General features: G+C 40.1%; 1 protein-coding gene across 4 annotated transcripts in view; it reads right to left on the bottom strand.

Annotated features, from left to right (window-relative positions):
- The window catches only part of Dclk1 (doublecortin like kinase 1), a 328,262-nt gene that overhangs the window by 92,831 nt on the left and 216,863 nt on the right, over positions 1 to 18,568 (bottom strand). For all 4 annotated transcript variants that reach the window (XM_005317099.4, XM_040281607.2, XM_021730402.3 and 1 more), the window contains exon 5: positions 5,705 to 5,821. In XM_005317099.4, coding sequence (XP_005317156.1) covers positions 5,705 to 5,821 — 117 coding nt within the window. The remainder of the gene's footprint in view (positions 1 to 5,704; positions 5,822 to 18,568) is intronic.

Genomic DNA, 18,568 nt, shown 5'->3' with positions numbered 1-18,568 from the left:
CAAAATTCAAACTTTGTTGGTCTTTATTGAAATCAAATTAATGCATATTCTATTGTTATTTTTGGAGATATTTTGTTATAACTTTTCTATACAGGTAAAGGGATTTGCTTTAAATAATTTACTTTTAAATTACGTATTTCATAAGATGTCTGTGTTTCAAGGAAACACATGTTTAAAGAGTTAACCCATATTAAACATGCTTTATGATGCTCTTATATATTCTTGTTTCTTTAAGAAGTAACTAAAAACCATTTTTCCAGTTTCTCAGTGATTCTGTATTCAAAGTCCAAGTCCTGAGGGTTTGATATTCTTTTGGGTGTTGTTAAAGTTTCTGGTTTCTCTTTCTTCCAGTTCCATTTTCATTCTTTGGGCCCCTTCTGTAATAGAGACTAATAATAATTCAACAGGTATGTGAGTTATGTTATCTATAAATTATTTTGGGGGCCTTGACCTCTGTGCTTCTTGAGAGTAGGGGCTCCTTCCTTTCATCTCTGCATCATTAGCACCTAGCAAATGCTCCACGCCAGCAAACCTGCGACTGATATTTATGAATGTGTAAATGAACACCTTACATGCATAAATCACTTTTAACTTCTTTGAGTCCTGAGAAGAGAAATGGGTAAGGATAGAAGGAATATTTATAGAGGATTCTTGTTCTTGTTCTAACGCCGACCTACAAAGGCAAGTTTCTGTCCACCACTGACAAAGTTGGGGCAAATCATTCACCTTTCTGGGAAGCTAGTACTAGAAGACTAATATTTAGGCTTTTGTGGTAAGGTATTATGATGTTATCAATTTAAAATAAGACACTAGAGTAGCTATAACCTGGCAATTAAAACTCCTATAAGTGGAGCAAAGATGCAGGTATCAAATACGGCCAGCTTATAGCTAGAGTGCCATGAGCCCCAGGTACCAGCCTTGTGCCGCTGCTCAACTCTGACTGGCCAGAGCTCTGGACTCAGCCCTGCCTCTGCTTCCTAATTTCTACACACAAATAACAATAGCTTGTCACATTTGTTGAGAGTTGGTTGGGAGGATCACAAAAGATCAAAGGGATTAAAGTCCTATGTACACTCTGCTGTTTCATTTAAATCTAAATTAACCATATGCTATGGTTCAGACAAGTGTCCCTTGAAGGCCCACATGAGGAAGGCTTGGTCCCCAGCCTATGGTGCTATTGGGAGGTGACAGAGCCTTTAGGAGGGGTCTAGTGGGAGGAAGTCACGGGAGGCATACTCAAAGAGGATTGCAGGATATTGATCTCTCTCTCTCTCTTTCTTTGCTTCCTGGCTGCCATGAGATACGCAGCTTCCTCTGGCATGCACTCCCATCATGATATACTGCCTTGCCACAGGTCCAGAAGAAATGAGGTCAACCAATCATGAACTGAAATCTCAAAAATTGTGAGCCAAAATAAACCGTTCCCCCTTTCAGTTGATTATCTCAGGTATTTTGTTATAGTAACAGAAATCTAATAGCTAACACACTATATGATTGTTAACAGGAGCATGACCCTAACATTAAGCAAATGTTAACTTTAAAAAAATATATTTTTAGTTGTAAATGGACACAAGATCTTTGTTTATTAATTTACTTTTATGTGGTGCTGAGGATTGATCCCAGTACTTCACATGTGCAAGGTAAGCACTCTACCACTGAGCTACAGCCCCAGCTCCAAATGTTAACTTTTTAATTTGCCCCAATTTCTAAGTAATGTAGGAAGATGCATTTTGGAAGTTAAAATTTAAAAAACTGAAGTAGAAATTATTTCTAATTTTAGATTAATGTTTAAGGAGAAAAAAAAAACAGACTATTTGATGTTCAAAAGCCAGATTCATAGTGGTAACTGAGTATGGGGTAATATCAATATTTCTCAGATATTAAAATAAAATCATTCACTGGCTGGGGTTGGGGCTCAGTGGTAAAGCACTCACCAAGCATGTACGAGGCCCTGGGTTCGATCCTCAGCACCACACAAAAATAAATAAATAAATAAAATATATTGTGTCCAACTACAATTAAAAAATAAATATTTAAAAATAAAATAAAATCATTCACATTCTAGTCCCTATGATTTATGAAAAGCACCAAACTGGTTATTTTAAGAAAACTGATGTAATTAATATAGACATAATTTAGTGCCCTTTCCCCTGGTTTCAAGTCACACAGGTGAGGAAGAATGGGAGGCCTGGGCCAGAGCAGTGCAGGAGCCCAAAGGAGGGCTTCCCTGACATATTGCAGCTCTGCTTGCCCCCATGAGAATGGCAGCACCTCTAGAATTCCTAAACTCTGGGCTCAGATTCCCCAGAAATGGAGTGGTCATGAGGTCATTGGCATAGTTCACACATTAGCGACTGGAAACTGGCTGCTCTGTTAACCCTCTGCAGATTAAAGTCATCCAGAGGAAGGTAGTAATACTTGAAAGCAAGTCAGAATAAAGGGATAATCACTGCAAGTCAGAATAAAGTGATAATCTTTGCTTATTAAGAGCTGGAAATAACTGCATATTGTAACCAGAAAATGGCTGTGTGTCATCTCTTCTAACTCAAAATGCAGGAAATTGAAAATTTCATATACATAAAAGGCTCCCTCCCATTAAACAAATCACCTTTGGTACCATATAATTTATTTTTAACTAAAAGCTAATTTTAAAGAACATATTGATTTCAAAAAAATGGATTTGGATTTCATTTCATTTTCTTTATGGAAATAATACCTGGCCTGGCTTACCTATCACAAATTCCAAATTAATCTCTGGTTAAATCAACTAGGTTTTAACTAGAGTTGAAAGGGCTTCAAGCAAACAATAGAAAATAGAAATATTTGTTCAAAGCACCCTGCTGATTTTGAAGTAATGTGTCTACCTACCTTATGCTTCCAAGATAAATAATTACAATTGTTGGCAGTAACAGATACAAATTACAATTAATTATATTTGCCTACCTGTTTTTTGAGTTTGCACAATTATTTTTGGTAAGTGAATATAAATCTAGAGATGCCAAATGGTAACTATGTTATCTGTTAGATTCTAAGTTGAAATTATTGCCTATGTTCATAATTATCTTTTAAGATTTGTGAATTTATTCTTTAACATGTGCATAACATTGCCCACCATCCCTTTATTGGACTTACGGAGACCAAAACAAACAAAAAAGGAAAAGGAAAAACATGTCCCAGCAGTATCAAATTCCTATAATTGTTAGCAACAAAAAACAATAATTAAGAGATATAGTTCATAATGATTATCTTGAAATATCTATAAGGTAAAGACATAAGAATTAGGCTCATCGCTCTCATTATCAGATGTCCCTCCTTCTGAAATTTGTTATTAGGATTAATGCTGTGAAGAAGGAGAGTAGAAAGATTAAGTAAAATCTGTCAAAGTCTAAGGTAGTTTGAATTGGGGACTAATTTTGTCTTTTAATTTTGATTTTTTTTTTTTAATTTGCAGTGTTGGAGACTGAACCCAGGGCCTGTGCATGCAAGGTAAGCACTCCATCACTGAGCTACCCTCCAGTCCAATGGTGATTGTTTTTAATAGTATGGATGACATTTCAGTATGTGTGGGAGCTCTTTCTTCTTCACCTTCGCTCATGATTGCACTAAATAACTAAAATTTTTGTGGCAATAGTCTGTCTCGGCTTATGATCTCTTTCTCCTTTACTGCTCCAGGAGATTCATCCCATAGCCAGGTTTGGTTAGAGGAAATAAAGAATTTCTTTGATGAAAGCCTCACTTTAAACTTGTCAGTCAGTCCATGGACCTGATAAGACTTCCAGGGGAGTAACCTACAGCAATCCTAGAAGCACACTGTCATTTTGTGGAGTGTGTTTAGGGTATCTCTCTTGAAAGGAGGGACTTCTCCCAAAATGCCAGGGAAGGAATGGTTTTCAGACAGATTTCCTTCTTCTAGTTGGTGTCTAATTCTCAGGCCATTGTAAGGAGGTGGAAGAAGTCAACCTTTGATGCTCTCCTCTGCTCATGGCTCTATTCATCTATTCTTCAGAGTATCTAGAGCTCTGCTGTTGAGTGACAGGGGCTAGAGATAGACATGGCTACTTAGAGACAAGTGGAAATATAGAAAGTAAGTCATTTCTGCAAGGCCAATGAGTTAAGATGAACATGCCATATCTTTTCCCCTGGGATATCCAGAATTAAATGAATTTCTGTATTTATTTCCTTTCTGTTACTCATAATCTAGTGGCTCTCAAATTTGGGCAAGCATCAGAATCAACTTGGAGAGCTTTGGAAACCCAAACATCCTGATGGCCAGCTCCAGAGTTTCTGATTCAAGCAGGTCTGCTGAAGGGATCAAGGCCTGGCATGGCTGACCCGTGTTTAGGTGGTAGTGATGCTTCTAGACTGAGAACCACTGTTTCTTGAAATGTGGTCCATGCATCAGAATTACCTTGAGACTTGCTAAAGCACATGTTCATGAGGTCAGGATGATAAATTTTACCCAGCTCCCAAGTGACTCTCATGAACTCTAAAATTTGAGTCTTACTACCTTTCCGCTTAGTAAGGATTTATTTTAGAGTTCCATTCAACCAAGATGAGTTATGTCATTAAGTTCTCTGCTCACCTCTAAACTCAGTGGCAAACACACTGCATCTCAAGTGCCAGCCACATTCTGAGACTTATTCCCTGACTAGCTATGATGTAGGCCATGTTGTGGGAAGGAGCCAGTGGTCACCCATCATTGCTATCCTTGGAGTGAGTGTCAGTGGAGAAAGTGGTCTTTGGAGAACTGATAGAAAACAGCAGGAATAGGAAAAGCTCCAAGGGGAAGGTGACTCTTAGAGAACCCAATTGGGCAGGGTGGTCTAGCTGTCCAGCCTATTAGGAGTTCCTTCCTATACAGCCCCAGCCTAGAGCTTTTTACACTCTCTCCCTGGGCTATGCTGTTGAATAAAGGAAGGACTCCACGTAAACCCTAAATATCTTTGGAGATATTTTAAGAGCTTTCCTAGCTCTCATGAAATCAGATAATAACTACTTTGTGGTCTGCATCATCTAATAATTCCCATTCAACAATTCAAATCATTTAATAAATAACTCCCTTCCACAGTGAAATAGACCTTAAACTTGAGACCAAAACACAATGCCTTTTAATGGATTCACATCAGTTTTAAGACCTAAGAAGGTAAAGGCCGGCCTGAGATGCTCATCCTGTGCACAGGCCCACTCTTACACCACACCTGGCCCACAGCCAGACCGCCAGCCAGGGTCACTACAGTGTTGGTCCCTGCTCCACTCTCCCATTTTAGGTGCTTTTAGCTCCACAATCGTGAAAGAAAACTGAGACTACGGTCAAAAGTGTGTTACACACAGGTTCAGCAAAGAAAAATTGGAAACCCTTCATAAGCCAGCCCTCCAAGCAGATAAATGCCATAACAGAAATTTCTAGACCCTGAAAGATTAGCTTCTGTGGTTGAAATGATAAAAATCGGTGGTGTACTTTCATTTGTGGGTAAATCTGGGTTTCCTGAGTCTCACTGAGTACATTTTTCCAAGCTCAATTTTTTTTTTCCTTACAGCCAACATGCTAGACTCTGGTAAATCTGTTCAGCTGCTCTAACATGTTCTAAAATTATAAACCGGAATCCACACCGTCTTAAAAACCTCACGCTCTGGCTTCACACACCCTCTGCTCCTCATGCATCCGAAATAAGGCAATTGCTTGCAGTCTCCTCTGCTACTTTACCTGAGCTGGTGGAGGCAGGGGATTTGCTGCGCCGGGAAGGTCCTGGGCTCTTGGTGGTGCTCCTGCGGGATGATGAAGCTATTTTGGTGTAAGAAGTGGACTTCACCACACGACATTCTGGGGAAAGAACAACAACCGCACATCAGGATTGGGTCACCACACACACGCCATCTTGAAATACACAATAAGCTTAGATGTAGAAATATACACTCTCCGTCATACCTCCTGCCAGCCCAGTGCTTGGTCATGCCAATGGAACCAGGAAAACAACCAGTAAGAACAAGGTGGACTTCTTAGACGTGGAAGTCGGTAATACTTCAAACCTCTTGCTTACCCTCTGTACAACAAGATTATGGATTCACTGGAAGTAATAGGCTGATAAAGGGGTGCTTTCACTGGGTTTCTCTCCACCCACCTTTGAGCTGTCTGTGTATGTGTATCATTTGTAGGATAAATTATTTACTTTTTTTCCAAAAAAAATTTTAGAAGAAAGCAAAATCTCATAAACCAAGAAATGTGATGGAAGCTTCTACCCTACATGATGGGTTCAAGTTTACTGTTCTGGGGGGGGGGGTTCTCATAGGATCATGGTGGGTCTTTACCGTGTGTGGGTAACAGCACAGTTGCTCGTAGAGGTAGCACTGGAGAACAGGTGCTGTTGTTCTGCTAAAGGAATCATGTGCACCTGTGTCTCCCCATGACGCTGCTGCAGAGCTCCACTTTATGTCTATAAAATCATCTTGGACTGAGGATAAGAAACAACTACTTTCATTAGATTTCAATCCTCAGTGTTTGTGTTCACCAAATTCAATGCTAAGTATCCTGAATAGCAAAGAACTTTGTATTTCTCTCTTAGTACGATTCACTGATAAACTTTGCTGTATAAATCCAGGCATCTTATTCTCAAGAAATCACTTAATAATTACAAAATATTTATTAGCTTATAATGATAATCGGTGTTCACTATAGATAGAAAAATACCAAGGATATTTTAGAAAACACCCCAAATACTCCACAACTGAGTAATACTCTTTTGCAGGAGGGGAGTACACAAACCTTGAGAAAATTTCCTACTCGTTTGTGTATTTAAACAACATTGGATTTAATCTGTACATATTCATCTCTCACCAGCCCTTTTTCATACTACAATATCTTGTGAACATTGTCACTCTGTCATTTAATGGCTGCCAAGCATTTCATTGCCTGGGGTACCATAATTAACCAAATTGCTACCATTGGACATTTAACCTTCTTACAATATTTACTATCATAATTACTCAGTAACACTCTTTATACATGAATGGGCAGTTAATTGATTATTTCCTTAGGATAGATTTGGTTCTCTGATACTTGAAACTAGAAACGAAGGGCACATTACGGGTGCTCAAAAACATCTGCTGAATGCTATAGGTTTGGTGGGCTGAAAGAGAAGCACTTTTTAAAAGCTCTTTACAAATTATCCTCCAGAAAGTACTTGATCCAAATCATACTTTCACTACAGCATGAATGACCACTTGCCTGACTCCTCATTGATGTTAGGTGTTATCTTTCTAAAGAAAATTTTTATGTGTGTGAGTGTGTGTGAATTTTTAAACAAATATAAACCTTCATTGCTTAAAATCTGAATTGGTTTGATTGCCAGTAATATTGTACATTTTTTCCCACATGCATATTGGCCATTCGTATTTCTCCTTTTGCAATTACTTATTCATGTTCTTTGTGCATTTGCAGTTGAGATGTTCTTTTTTCTAATTGGTTCATATGAAAGCGTTCTACATTAAAATTTTATCCCTTAGTCTATTATGTCATAAATATTTATCTTTGTAGGTAGTTGTTGAAACACGCTAGCCTTTTGAATGTGGTATTCTTTTCCTTATCCACGCTGTTGAATAAAATGGTTCATATTGTTTAGTAAAAAAAGAATGGAAGACTTGAATAGGAGATAGGACAAAGAGAAAAAGCCCCATGAATTGAATTGAACTGGGGCAAAAAGAAGAGGAAGAATTTCATGAAGGAGGTGGAGGAAAAAAAGAGGGAAAAGGAAAATTCTGCCTTTAGATTTTAGTATTTGTGGTTTCCTCTGCTTTTCCTCATAGCCAAAAGCAAGGAAAAATAAACTAGGGCATTGCCACACTTACCCAGATTTCCCCAACAGTCATTTGGGCCACTGTGGCCATTTTGGCCCACCCAGGTAGCCTTTCCAGGAGATTTCATTTCTTAAAGAATAAGAAGGATCATATAGTGGATCCATTTCTAGTTTTTCGAGGAATCTCCATACTGCTTTCCAGAGTGGTTGTAACTAGTTAATCTGCAGTCCCACCAGCAATGTTTGAGTGCACCTTTCTGCTCACATCCTCACCAGCATTTATTACTGTTTGTATTCTTGAAAATTGCCCTTCTAACTGGAGCTAGATAAAATCTTAGTGGAGTTTTGCTAGATTTCCCTAATTGCTAGAGACATTGAACATTTTATCATACAGTTGCTGACCATTTGTTTTTCTTCTTTGGAGAAATGTTATCCAAGAGAACTAAACTCAGTATTCTATAGGGATAGAGCCATCTCAATGTGTACAGCAGCACAATTCACGACAGCCAAACTATAATCAACTCAGATGCCCACCAACAGATGAAGGGATTAAGAATTCTAAATCAATAGAGTTTAACTTAGCCACGAAGAAGAATGAAATTATGGCATTTACCGGTAAATGGATGGAAATGGGAACATAATGCTAAGTAAAATAAACCAGTCTCAGAAAATCAAGGTCAAATGTTTTCTCTCATGTGGTAACTGGAGCAAAATAAAGGATAGAAGGATAGAAAGTCATATCATAAAGATCTAAGAAAAATCAGTAAAGTAGAAGGAGACTGAGAGCAAGAGCGGAGGGCTGGAAAAGGGGAGGAAATGAGAAATGAATTTTTAAATATCATGTTATGAGCATATATAAATATGCCACAAGGAATTTAACCTTCATATATAATTAGAAATAACCAATCAAAAATAAATAAATAGATGAGTGAAAAGAAGATCAGTAGAGCAGAGGAAGTAGAATGAGAGAAGGGAGAAGGGGAGGGAAAAGTGGAGGGACATGAAATAAAATCCAATTCCATGTATGTTCAAATTTATTGAGATGAACCAAACGACTACATATATATAACTATAATACTGCAAAAAAAAAAAGAAGAAGAGTCACATACAGGGGCATATTGGCAGAAATTTAAAGATGAATAGCCAAGAACAGAATTAATAATGCAGAAGCTATGATCAGAAACCCCAGGACCATCCACATGGAACAATAATGCCTACAGATGTGTCCATGAGATTTTAATTCAGAAAGCAGAGCTCTGGAACATATGAAGGTGACCTTGAATAACCTCAAGACACTTTCCTGACAACACATCCTGGGGTTTGTGCGACATTCTGGATATTTGACCAGCCTTTTGGCATTATGTTAAAAACCAAACTGAATGGCCATAATGGGGCCCATCCATGGGCATGCTGCTGGTTACATTTTCATCAAATGCCCACCATGTGCCAGGCACTGAGAGCTGCAGGCAGATGCAGAACAATTCAAAATTGGAACCTGAAACATACACCACCTGGTAGTGGTGCACAGAGTCTCTCTGGGTGGGTGTGAGTGCCAGCAAGCCCTCTTTTTTTGCTAATTTTTATTTCATAAACCTCACATTTGAAAAATGTTAGTTAGTGTAATGAATTGTTCTTAAGTAACAATAGAGTTTCTCATATTAAATAAAAATGAAGACAATAACAAGGGCAAGATGACCATAAGATTTTGTCTCAGGTCACGGATATTTAGAGGTCACATAAATTTAAAATAAATAATTTAAAAAGACCAGTGTCTGGTTAGTGGGAATGAGTAGTTAAGACAGAAAGGTACCAGATGGCTCCCATTGTTAATAACAGTCATCTCTGGACTGCAACGTGAGTTAAGAAGTTGATTTTAGGGTTTATCTCATAGTCACAGGTGCCAGATTGCTAGTTGCAGCCAGGGCTCTAGATCAGCATAGTAAAACCAATCTTGCCACACTAAGTTAGTATTTTCTAACTACCAGAAGGATACTAGTAATTGTAGTCAGGAAGCTCAGGCTACATTAGCAGAGCAAATGCAGTTATTTCATTAGATTTCTGAAGGATTAAAAAGGACTTGGGGGCTCATGCTGTGCCTCTATTACAACCGTGGCTTGTGGCTTCTTTTGAACTTAGTTCTCATCATACTATTAATTGATCATCATTACTCATTTATTAGTCGGCCTCCCATTCCCTCTGTCCATAAGGTACCAACTAGTGCCTGGAATATTAACAAGTTTGGGACAGCTGCTCAGTAAGTGTTGGTCTGAATTGCTATTGGCCCTCTTACTATGTGTGAACTCTTGAGCATTCACTGAACGAATCCAATCTTTCACTTTAATGATGAGGAAACTGAGTCTCAGAAAGGCTAAATGACTTGCATCAGAATCTATGTCCCATGAGCTGGTGGCTTTCTCCTTACCCCGACAGCTGAGGTTGTGGCCTAAACATGCCGTTCCACGTGAATAAAGTCTGAGACATTTCTATCAGTGTCCATGGTCTGAGGCCGATGAGTGGGTGGTGGTGGACCACGGCAAGGATGGCAAACAACGATTTCTCATATCAACAGTCAATTAAAAATGAAAGATGCTGAAACTAAACTTTCTATCAGGATGTGCATTGGATCAGAGAAAAAGAAACAATGAACACTTTCAGAAGTGGAGCTATAATGAAGTAATCACTTGGGGGATCATGGAGTCTGAAAGATAATTACAAATATTACAAATCTTGTACCACTTGCCTTCAGGGTAAGAGTGAGGCTTCATGATTCATATTAGGGATTAGTAAAATTCTGAAAGTCTTGGGATGAATAACAGCAGCAGAAACAACACAGAATTATAGTAACCACTGTTTCCCTACCCTGGGGTCAACATGAACCCAGTTAAAAAAAAATATTGCAGCACCAAGTCATAAATTAGAAGGGAAAAAAGAGCTCCACTGTCTTTCTTTTCAATTACAGTTTAGATTTTAAGTATTTTAATTAATTTAAGTGGGAATTATATTTTGTAATGATGAAAATGCAGAGAAGAAAAACAAATGCTGAATTACTTTGGAGAGAATGCCAAAATCTTTGCCAGCTGAAAACCACAATTTAGAGACACCGCAAACAATATGACCTAAATGGCCAGTAAATAGAGAGCTTTTGTGTTCACACGAAGGATATTTTCACTGCCTCCAGCAAGGAAGAAAGTGGTACTTCTCTTACAGGGGTGGGTGTCTGCCTTTGGGGGCAATCACCCCTTCATTCTGATAGTTTTGTCACCCTTAAATTTTATTGACTAATTCTCTTGGAGGGCTACATTTTCTTTGGCTGTGGAGATACTGGACAGCACAGATACTTCTTAAGAAAGACAATACTGAGAGACCACAGTAAGGTGCTTGTGGGAAGCTTCTGGACTTCTAAAGATCTCAGCCTACCCAAAGTACAACTCTTAGTATCTGCAGGTTTTTGGTTCCATGGACCCCCATGGATACCCAAATCCATGGATACTCATGTCCCTTATAAGAAAGGGCACAGTATTTACATATAATCTATACACATTTTCCTATATACTTCAAATCATCTTTAGATTTACTTATAATATTGAAGATACTGTGATATGTAAATAGTTGTTATATTGCATTTTTTAAGGGAATAAATATGAGGAAAAAAAAGTCTCTATGCTTAGTGTAGATGCAATTTTTTTTTCCAATTAGTTTTGATACATGGATGGTTGAATCTGGTCCTTGATTGATTGGCGAAACTCATGGATGGAAAACTGACCATATAGGGCTCTGGTGTGAATGAGTGATCCTCCAAAGGTCTATGTATTAAAGATTTGGTCCCCAGAATGGAACTCTTGGGAGGAGGTATAAGAAGGTCTTTGGATCACTGGGGACATGCCCTTGAAAGGGCTTGTGGGATTCTGGTGCTATCTTCTGTCTCTGCTTCTAGGCTTGAGATATAAGCAGTTGGCTCTACCATGTACACCTGTTATGATGTGCTGCCCTTATCTGAGGTCCAAAGCAAAGGGACTGCCCAATCTTGTACTGGAACCACCAGAACTGTGTCTTCGTACGTTAATCACCTCTGATATTTCTCTGTAACTCAGAGCTGACTCCTACATATAGGAAATCATACTAAACACACGAATTGTTTCTTTGGTGACTGAACCTTCCATAAGAAGCAAAGCAGGCAAGGAAGAGATGGTTAAATCTTTGTTTTAGAAAGTATATTCATAGCTCTTTGAGGTGAAAGTAATATTTTCCATATGGTCTATGCTAACATTAGCTTTACAGATGTTCTAGGGATCTGGTCAGATGAAAATTAAAACATTTCCCATCTTCAGACAGGCCACTCAAGAAATGGGCATTCTGTGATGGACAGATTTAGAGAGACAACCCAGATGGTGATGTATAGGGAGGAGGAGGAACATATTCTTTGGCTATGTTCCCGGTGGCATGAGAACCTCCATTTAGGCAGATCCTTCCCCCACTCAGAAACAGTTGGTAGGTAGGCTGAAGTGCTACAGAAGGTGATGAGGAATAAAAATGATTATAGAATTCTACTGCAGGCACCAGCAGCTTACCTGAGTACACAGCATTCAGGCCTCCAAAGGGGCCCGCTTGTACCTTTTGGAGAATCTTGAACAAGACAAAGGTTTTTAGACTGGGTTTTTAGACAACCTTGGTGATATGCTGCGTGCTGACTAGGAAATGCTCCTTAAATAAGATTTTTTTTTTTGACTTCTCTAATCTCTTTTTAAACAAGCCAGAAAAAACCACCCTGTCTATCAGAGGCCTCTCAATTTGTCTATTCCATACTCAGCTGTTCTGAGCTGTTAAGGAGATGGTTCAAGTTCATCCAGAAGAATTCATTAGGAACAGTCAAAATGCTCTGTGCTTTCTACCCTATCCTGATTACAAAGGCAAGCTTCCTCTTAATTTGGCAAAGGTACAAAGCCTCCAAATGGAACCATATTCCCCTCTGTCACTACGTGCAAGAGAGTCAGGAAGCACATTTGGTTCTGGAGACTTTTTATAAAAATGGCACAAACTCAATGACAAAAAGAGAGAACTGGCAATCCTGGCTCTCCTTACTCCAAAAGTTGCCCTTACATGTTCATATTCTCTGAGTCAGAAGGCACCCTTGAGACTATCAAGGTTATCAGTGATTACCGAGTCCAATCTCTCCTGGGTTCAGAATAGTCTCTCCTCCTGTCTCCATAAGCGATTGCCCTGCTCCCCTTGAGCATCTCTAGTGCCTGGTGGATCTGCCACTTCCTATTTCATGGAGTTTTGGAGCTTCCTCTACCCTTGATTAGTCCCCAGCTTGCCTGTGTGGGTGAGCTGAACAGAGCATTCCTGGTATAATTGATGACTAAAGTTCTCTTCCTATAGAAATACAATGATTTTCACACTCCACAGAGGCATTATGGCAAACGTAGGCTCTTTGCAGGAAGGGTCAGTGTGCCCCTTCCCAGCTTCTAGCAAAGACAGGCCTGTCCTAAGTTGGTACTCCACCTGGTTTCTCAGTCAGCCCTAACACAACACCAAGACTCCCCATTGCTACTGCCTGTGGGGTTTGGAACAAGTGCTGCTTCCCTAACCTCCATATGTAGCATGTCTGGGAATAAAAGCAATCAAAATCAAGACATTTTAAAACACAGCTCTTTAAAAGGGAGGTCTGGAGCAGACTGAGGTGGAAGTAAAGGAATCAATCAGAGTGGCTTAACAGGAGAGTAAAGCCCCCCAAACTGAGATTTTAAAAGCACCTTCTAAAAATACTGGCACGTGTGTCTAAACCAGCACCTCAACCAGCCCAGCACAGCTTTCAGAACACCAGCTAAGCACTCCAGCTGGCGCCCACGTGTCCCCGCACCACGTGGCTCCTGCGCACTGGCTGGGAGCTGATAAGTTACATAACATCTGCAGAAGGCTTTGTGGCATTGGCATTTTCTGTATCGACATCTCAAGATCACTACTCAGATCTACTATTTTTGATATCATGAGTGATTTTCCTTTCTGAATACTTTCCTTTTCCCTAGCAGTCACAAAAGAGAAAAGTTAATTTTCTCCTACATAATAGTCCAGAGGTGCATGAGGATCCTGAGCCGGTAGATGGTTTTGCTCCAAGAGACTGCCTGGTTACCCAGGATCCTACTCTTACTTATGTCATCCACATGGTCCCAGTTGGCTTCTCTGGCCATGCCTGAGTTTCAACCCTAGGGGAAAGTAGATAAAGAGGAGGCCTCCAATACCAGGCAAGAAAAGCTGCCTTGTTCCTAGCTCTACTAGATCTTCATTTTCTGAAATTGATGCTATCCTTGCTGTGCTTTCCTTCCTCCCACATGTTAAAAACACTGCATAGTGCTAGTTACTAGTAGCACCCTGGGCCTCTATCCACTGCATACGAGTAGCACCTTAGCTGGGATGACCATAAATGTCCTCTCACATGGCCAACCCCTTTGCTATGAAAACCACCCAGGAAGGTAACATATATTTGAAGTCAGATTTATAACTGAAGTCAAACTGGTAACAATCCAGGAAGCTAAACAAATTTCCCCTGGTGGGGAAATAGTGCTACTGATCGTGAACCAATGCGGGATGTCTTCATTAGGCAAATACTTCCCTATGGAGCCCTCCATTAATTCTTTTTTTAAAATATTTTTTCAGTTGTCAATGGACATTTATTTTATTTATTTATATGTGGTGCTAAGAATCAAACCCAGGGCCTCACACATGCTAAGCAAGTGTTCTACCACTGAGCCAAAACCCAAGCCCCTAGTTCTTCCTTGATGGTGTTAATGAGGCCACCATCCTGGATCGCTAAACAATGCATTTCCCACATTCTTTCTGCAGGTTTGGCCAACAGGAATTGATAGTTTCAGGGGGGATACAATTTGCAATGTTGAAGATCTTCAATAGTCTGTTATGACGGGGATTGGCATCCACTGCTTTACCCATCCCTGAGATCACAGGAGCATGGGGCCTTGAAATACTGAAGGTTTCTAAGTTTGGAGGTGGAGGAGATCATGGGGGCAAAGGGTAGAGAAAGATGACTTCCACTCCATGCTGCGCAAGCCTGAGCATTGCAGAAGTGCTAGGATCAGCTTCACTCTCAGACAAGACTTTTTCATTCCAGATGCCAGCTGACTTCTGCAATGACCCCAAAACAGTACTCCCAGGCCTTTTTGGATGCGTGCCAGCACCAACACAGGAGATTTTTTTCTTACCTATTGAGTCATGGGGATTTGTAACCTTACTCATTACGTCTGGCAGAACTGCTTCAGAACAAGAGTCATGTGCCCTTTGTCTCCTGGCAACTCAGGATCTTGCCCTTCTGAATCTGAAATACAAGTCTGTTGTTTGTTTTCCCCATCAAAACCCAACCACAGTAGTACAGATGTCCCAGAGAGCAGCCATTATTTTCTCTGCCACTGTCCTCAGCGGTTCACTCAGGGCCAGCTGCCTTTCCATTGGCTGATGCAGCTTTTCCAACAGTTTTCTTCATCTTTTGGAAGGTACATCAGTTACTATAATTGAGTAGCCCCTCCTGGGTGGCTCTGAGCTTCTTATAAAAAAGTCCTGCACATCTTCAGTGAAATGTTTGAACAAATCACAGATGCCCAGGGCCTTTCTTCCCAAAGGGCCATGTATTCCACATCATTCAGGCCAACTGCAGTGCTTTCTTAGTCTTCACTGAAGTCAGAGCACCGAGTGACGGAAGACACAGATGGAAAATGGCCAGCTCATATTAAAAAACAGAACTTTGACCCACAATCTGCAGCAACCTGCCAGGAAAAAACCAACCCCTTTGCTATGATAACCACCCAGAAAGGTAGCATATTTGAAGTCAGATTTATAACTGAAGTCAGACTGGTAACAATCTAGGAAGCTAACAATAGCTCCTGTAACAATCAGTCTCAAATGGCTGGGACCTAATGAGCAACTAAGAGTTCCATTTTGTCCCTACCTCCAAGTTGGGACCAACCAGAAAAGCCATGTATGCACCCTAACCAATCCCAAAGGATGCCCCACTCCTAGACAGCCTGCCGGCAGCCTCCCCATACCATAACTTCCACTAGGACACAGCTAAGCTTTCCCTTTCTTCCTCTACAAAGCCTTCTCATGTTCTGACTGCCTTTAAGTCTTTGAAAATACTGATGACTGACTCCCTGCTGTAGTAAATGCTGGATAAATAGCCTTAACTCTTGTCCCTTGGTTGATCTTCATGTATTTCCACAATACACATGGCTCTCCCACAGCTGTGATTGGAGCATGGGGTACCATGGTGCAGGAAATCTCTTTTGCACTCATACCTTGGATCCCTTATGCTCATGTTTTTGTGCCACCTTGGCACAAAATAAATGAGTATATCATCTTTATGGAAATAAGCATATCATCTTTCTGCCAATTTTTCCTCTAGCACTGGGACAGACATCATTTCTTCAGCTGAGACAAAATAAAGTAGCCAACTTGAATTGAAGGGCACAGTGCATGAAACAGACTTTCCTTTACCCACTAGACTTAACGACAATGGTGCAGAAGGGAAAGAAGGCTGATGGAGGAAAGAACAGGTGAATATCACCCATCTATACTCACTTCAGGCCTGAACTCTGTGGATAGACCAATGTGCATAATGACGCAAGCCATCTGAATTTCTCTTCCCTCTCTCTCTCACTTTCTTTCTGTCTCCTTAACAAAGTGCATGCATTAGTTTCTTGTGGCTGCCGTAACAAATCACCACAAACTTGGTGGCTTACAATGACTGGAATTTATTTGCTCAGAACTCTAAAAGGCCAGAAGTATACAATCTAGGTGTCAGCTAGTCCACTGGCTCTCCAAAGGTACAAGGGAAGCTCCTGTGTCTTATCTCTTCTTATGGCTCCAGGGATTCTTTGGCTTGTGGCTGCATCACTCAAGCCTCTGCCTCCATATTCACATGGACTTCTCTGTGTATCTGTGTCAACTCCTTTTGCTTCTCTCTTAAGTGGAGAATTGTGATAACATATCATGGAACCCACCTGGATAATCCAAGGCCATCTCTTCACATCTCAAGATCCTTATTTATATCTGCAATGACCCTTTTACTAAATAAGGTAATATTTACAGGTTGATATCTTTTGGTGGTGGTTATATAATAGACTACAGCATAAAAAACATAACTTTTGTCCAACCATTTTTGAAAATTTTTGTCAAGAAGTATGTTGTTACTCCATTTCCTAGAACTTTTGTAGGACTCCTTGTTGTTCTTTTGGAATATCCTTAGCAAAGCCTAGGGTGTTAAGTTGTTTTCGTTTTTTAAAATGTGTTAAGTATCCTCCCACTTCCAGGCAGCAGAACATTAATTTTCCTGCACAAGGAACACTTTCTCCCTACTACTACCTTACCTGGCAAACTTCTGCTCCTACTTCCACGTTCAACTTAAATGTATTCCTTTTGTAAATATCTCCCAAGTCTCTGCAGTTTTAGGTGCTGCGATACAGTAGTAAATCAGTAGACAAGGTTATCTGCTGTCATAGAATCTATCTAAAGGAGAATATGGACCTTAAACAAACAAAAACTGGAATAAGAGCTGATTTTTTAAAGTGTTTTGCCAAGAATTAAAAGGATGTTGTAAGAGGGGATGGCTAAGTGAGTGGTTTCTCTACACTGGTGGTCACAGAAGGTCTCTTGGCAGAGAGGACGTTGAAGTTAAGCTCCAGATCCAGGAAGAAGCCAGTCATGAGTAAATGAGAGAGAAGAGGGGAAGGCAGGGGTCAGATTGAGACAGAACTGTGAAGATCAAATGGGGGGCTTGCCTTTCACTCTAAGTCAGATGTGAAATTATAGAAGGGTTTAAGCAAAGGCAGTGGTATGATCTAACTCATGCTCCAAGAGATCCCTCTGGACACTGTGGGAGATTTCAAAGGGGCTCATTGCAGGGTGGCGCCGTGGTCTTGGGTGGAGGTAAACAGAAGTAGATGGAAGAAAATGACTTGGGATTTGATGAGGGGATGGAGTCCACACAGCTTGAGGATGGGGATTGGCATAGGATAGTTCCAATGTTCATGCCCTTTGTCAGTTGTACTGGTGAGACCTGTTGAGAGGCCTGACAGTGAAGTAGCTTCGTGTGCCCACATGAAAGAGAGACTGAGTCTCCCACACCTACAGGCTTCCTGCAGGATAGAGGTCAGCCTTTTAAAAATGCAGGTTCCTTGCTCTTCGTTGTACCTCCTGAATTTGAATCACTGGAGGTGAGATGTGAAACATTTAAAAAAAAAATCAAAACCCCAAAGGATCCCAAGGATGTGCTTCTGCAGACCAGAAAGAATCTGTCATTCTCTGGTATATGGATAAAGAACATTTTGAAAAGGAATTCAGAGTTTGAATTAATTGTGCATTGTGGCATTTGGGGAAAAAAAAGTACTGTTAAAGTATGAGGAGATAAATTAACAATACTAATCAGTCTTGAAAAGAGCTACAGATATCTGTCCTATTTCTGATTTCATCCCAGCCCCCAAATCTGGAAAACCAATAAACTATCATCCTGATACCCAGCCAAAAGTAGACTTTGGAATAAGTTGCCTTATTTACAGACAACTCACATATACTTGGTTTTCATTAGCTATAAGATGGGAAGGACCTGAAAGATAGATAAGAAATAAATAAACTAAGCAAGAACTGTGAAGAAACCTATAAGAATTTCTCCTAGAGAAAAGAAAAGGAAACAAATAAGAACAAAAAAGAACATAAAGTATGAGCTGAAATAATATTTGATAGCTCTTTCTGGGGGCAAGGCCCCATTTGGCTGATTC

The sequence above is a fragment of the Ictidomys tridecemlineatus genome, chromosome 6, assembly GCF_052094955.1.
Source record: "Ictidomys tridecemlineatus isolate mIctTri1 chromosome 6, mIctTri1.hap1, whole genome shotgun sequence".
NCBI classification, from domain to species: Eukaryota; Metazoa; Chordata; class Mammalia; order Rodentia; family Sciuridae; genus Ictidomys; species Ictidomys tridecemlineatus.
The sequence above is the reverse complement of the archived record's forward strand: the minus strand, read 5'-3'. Positions and strand labels throughout refer to the sequence as shown.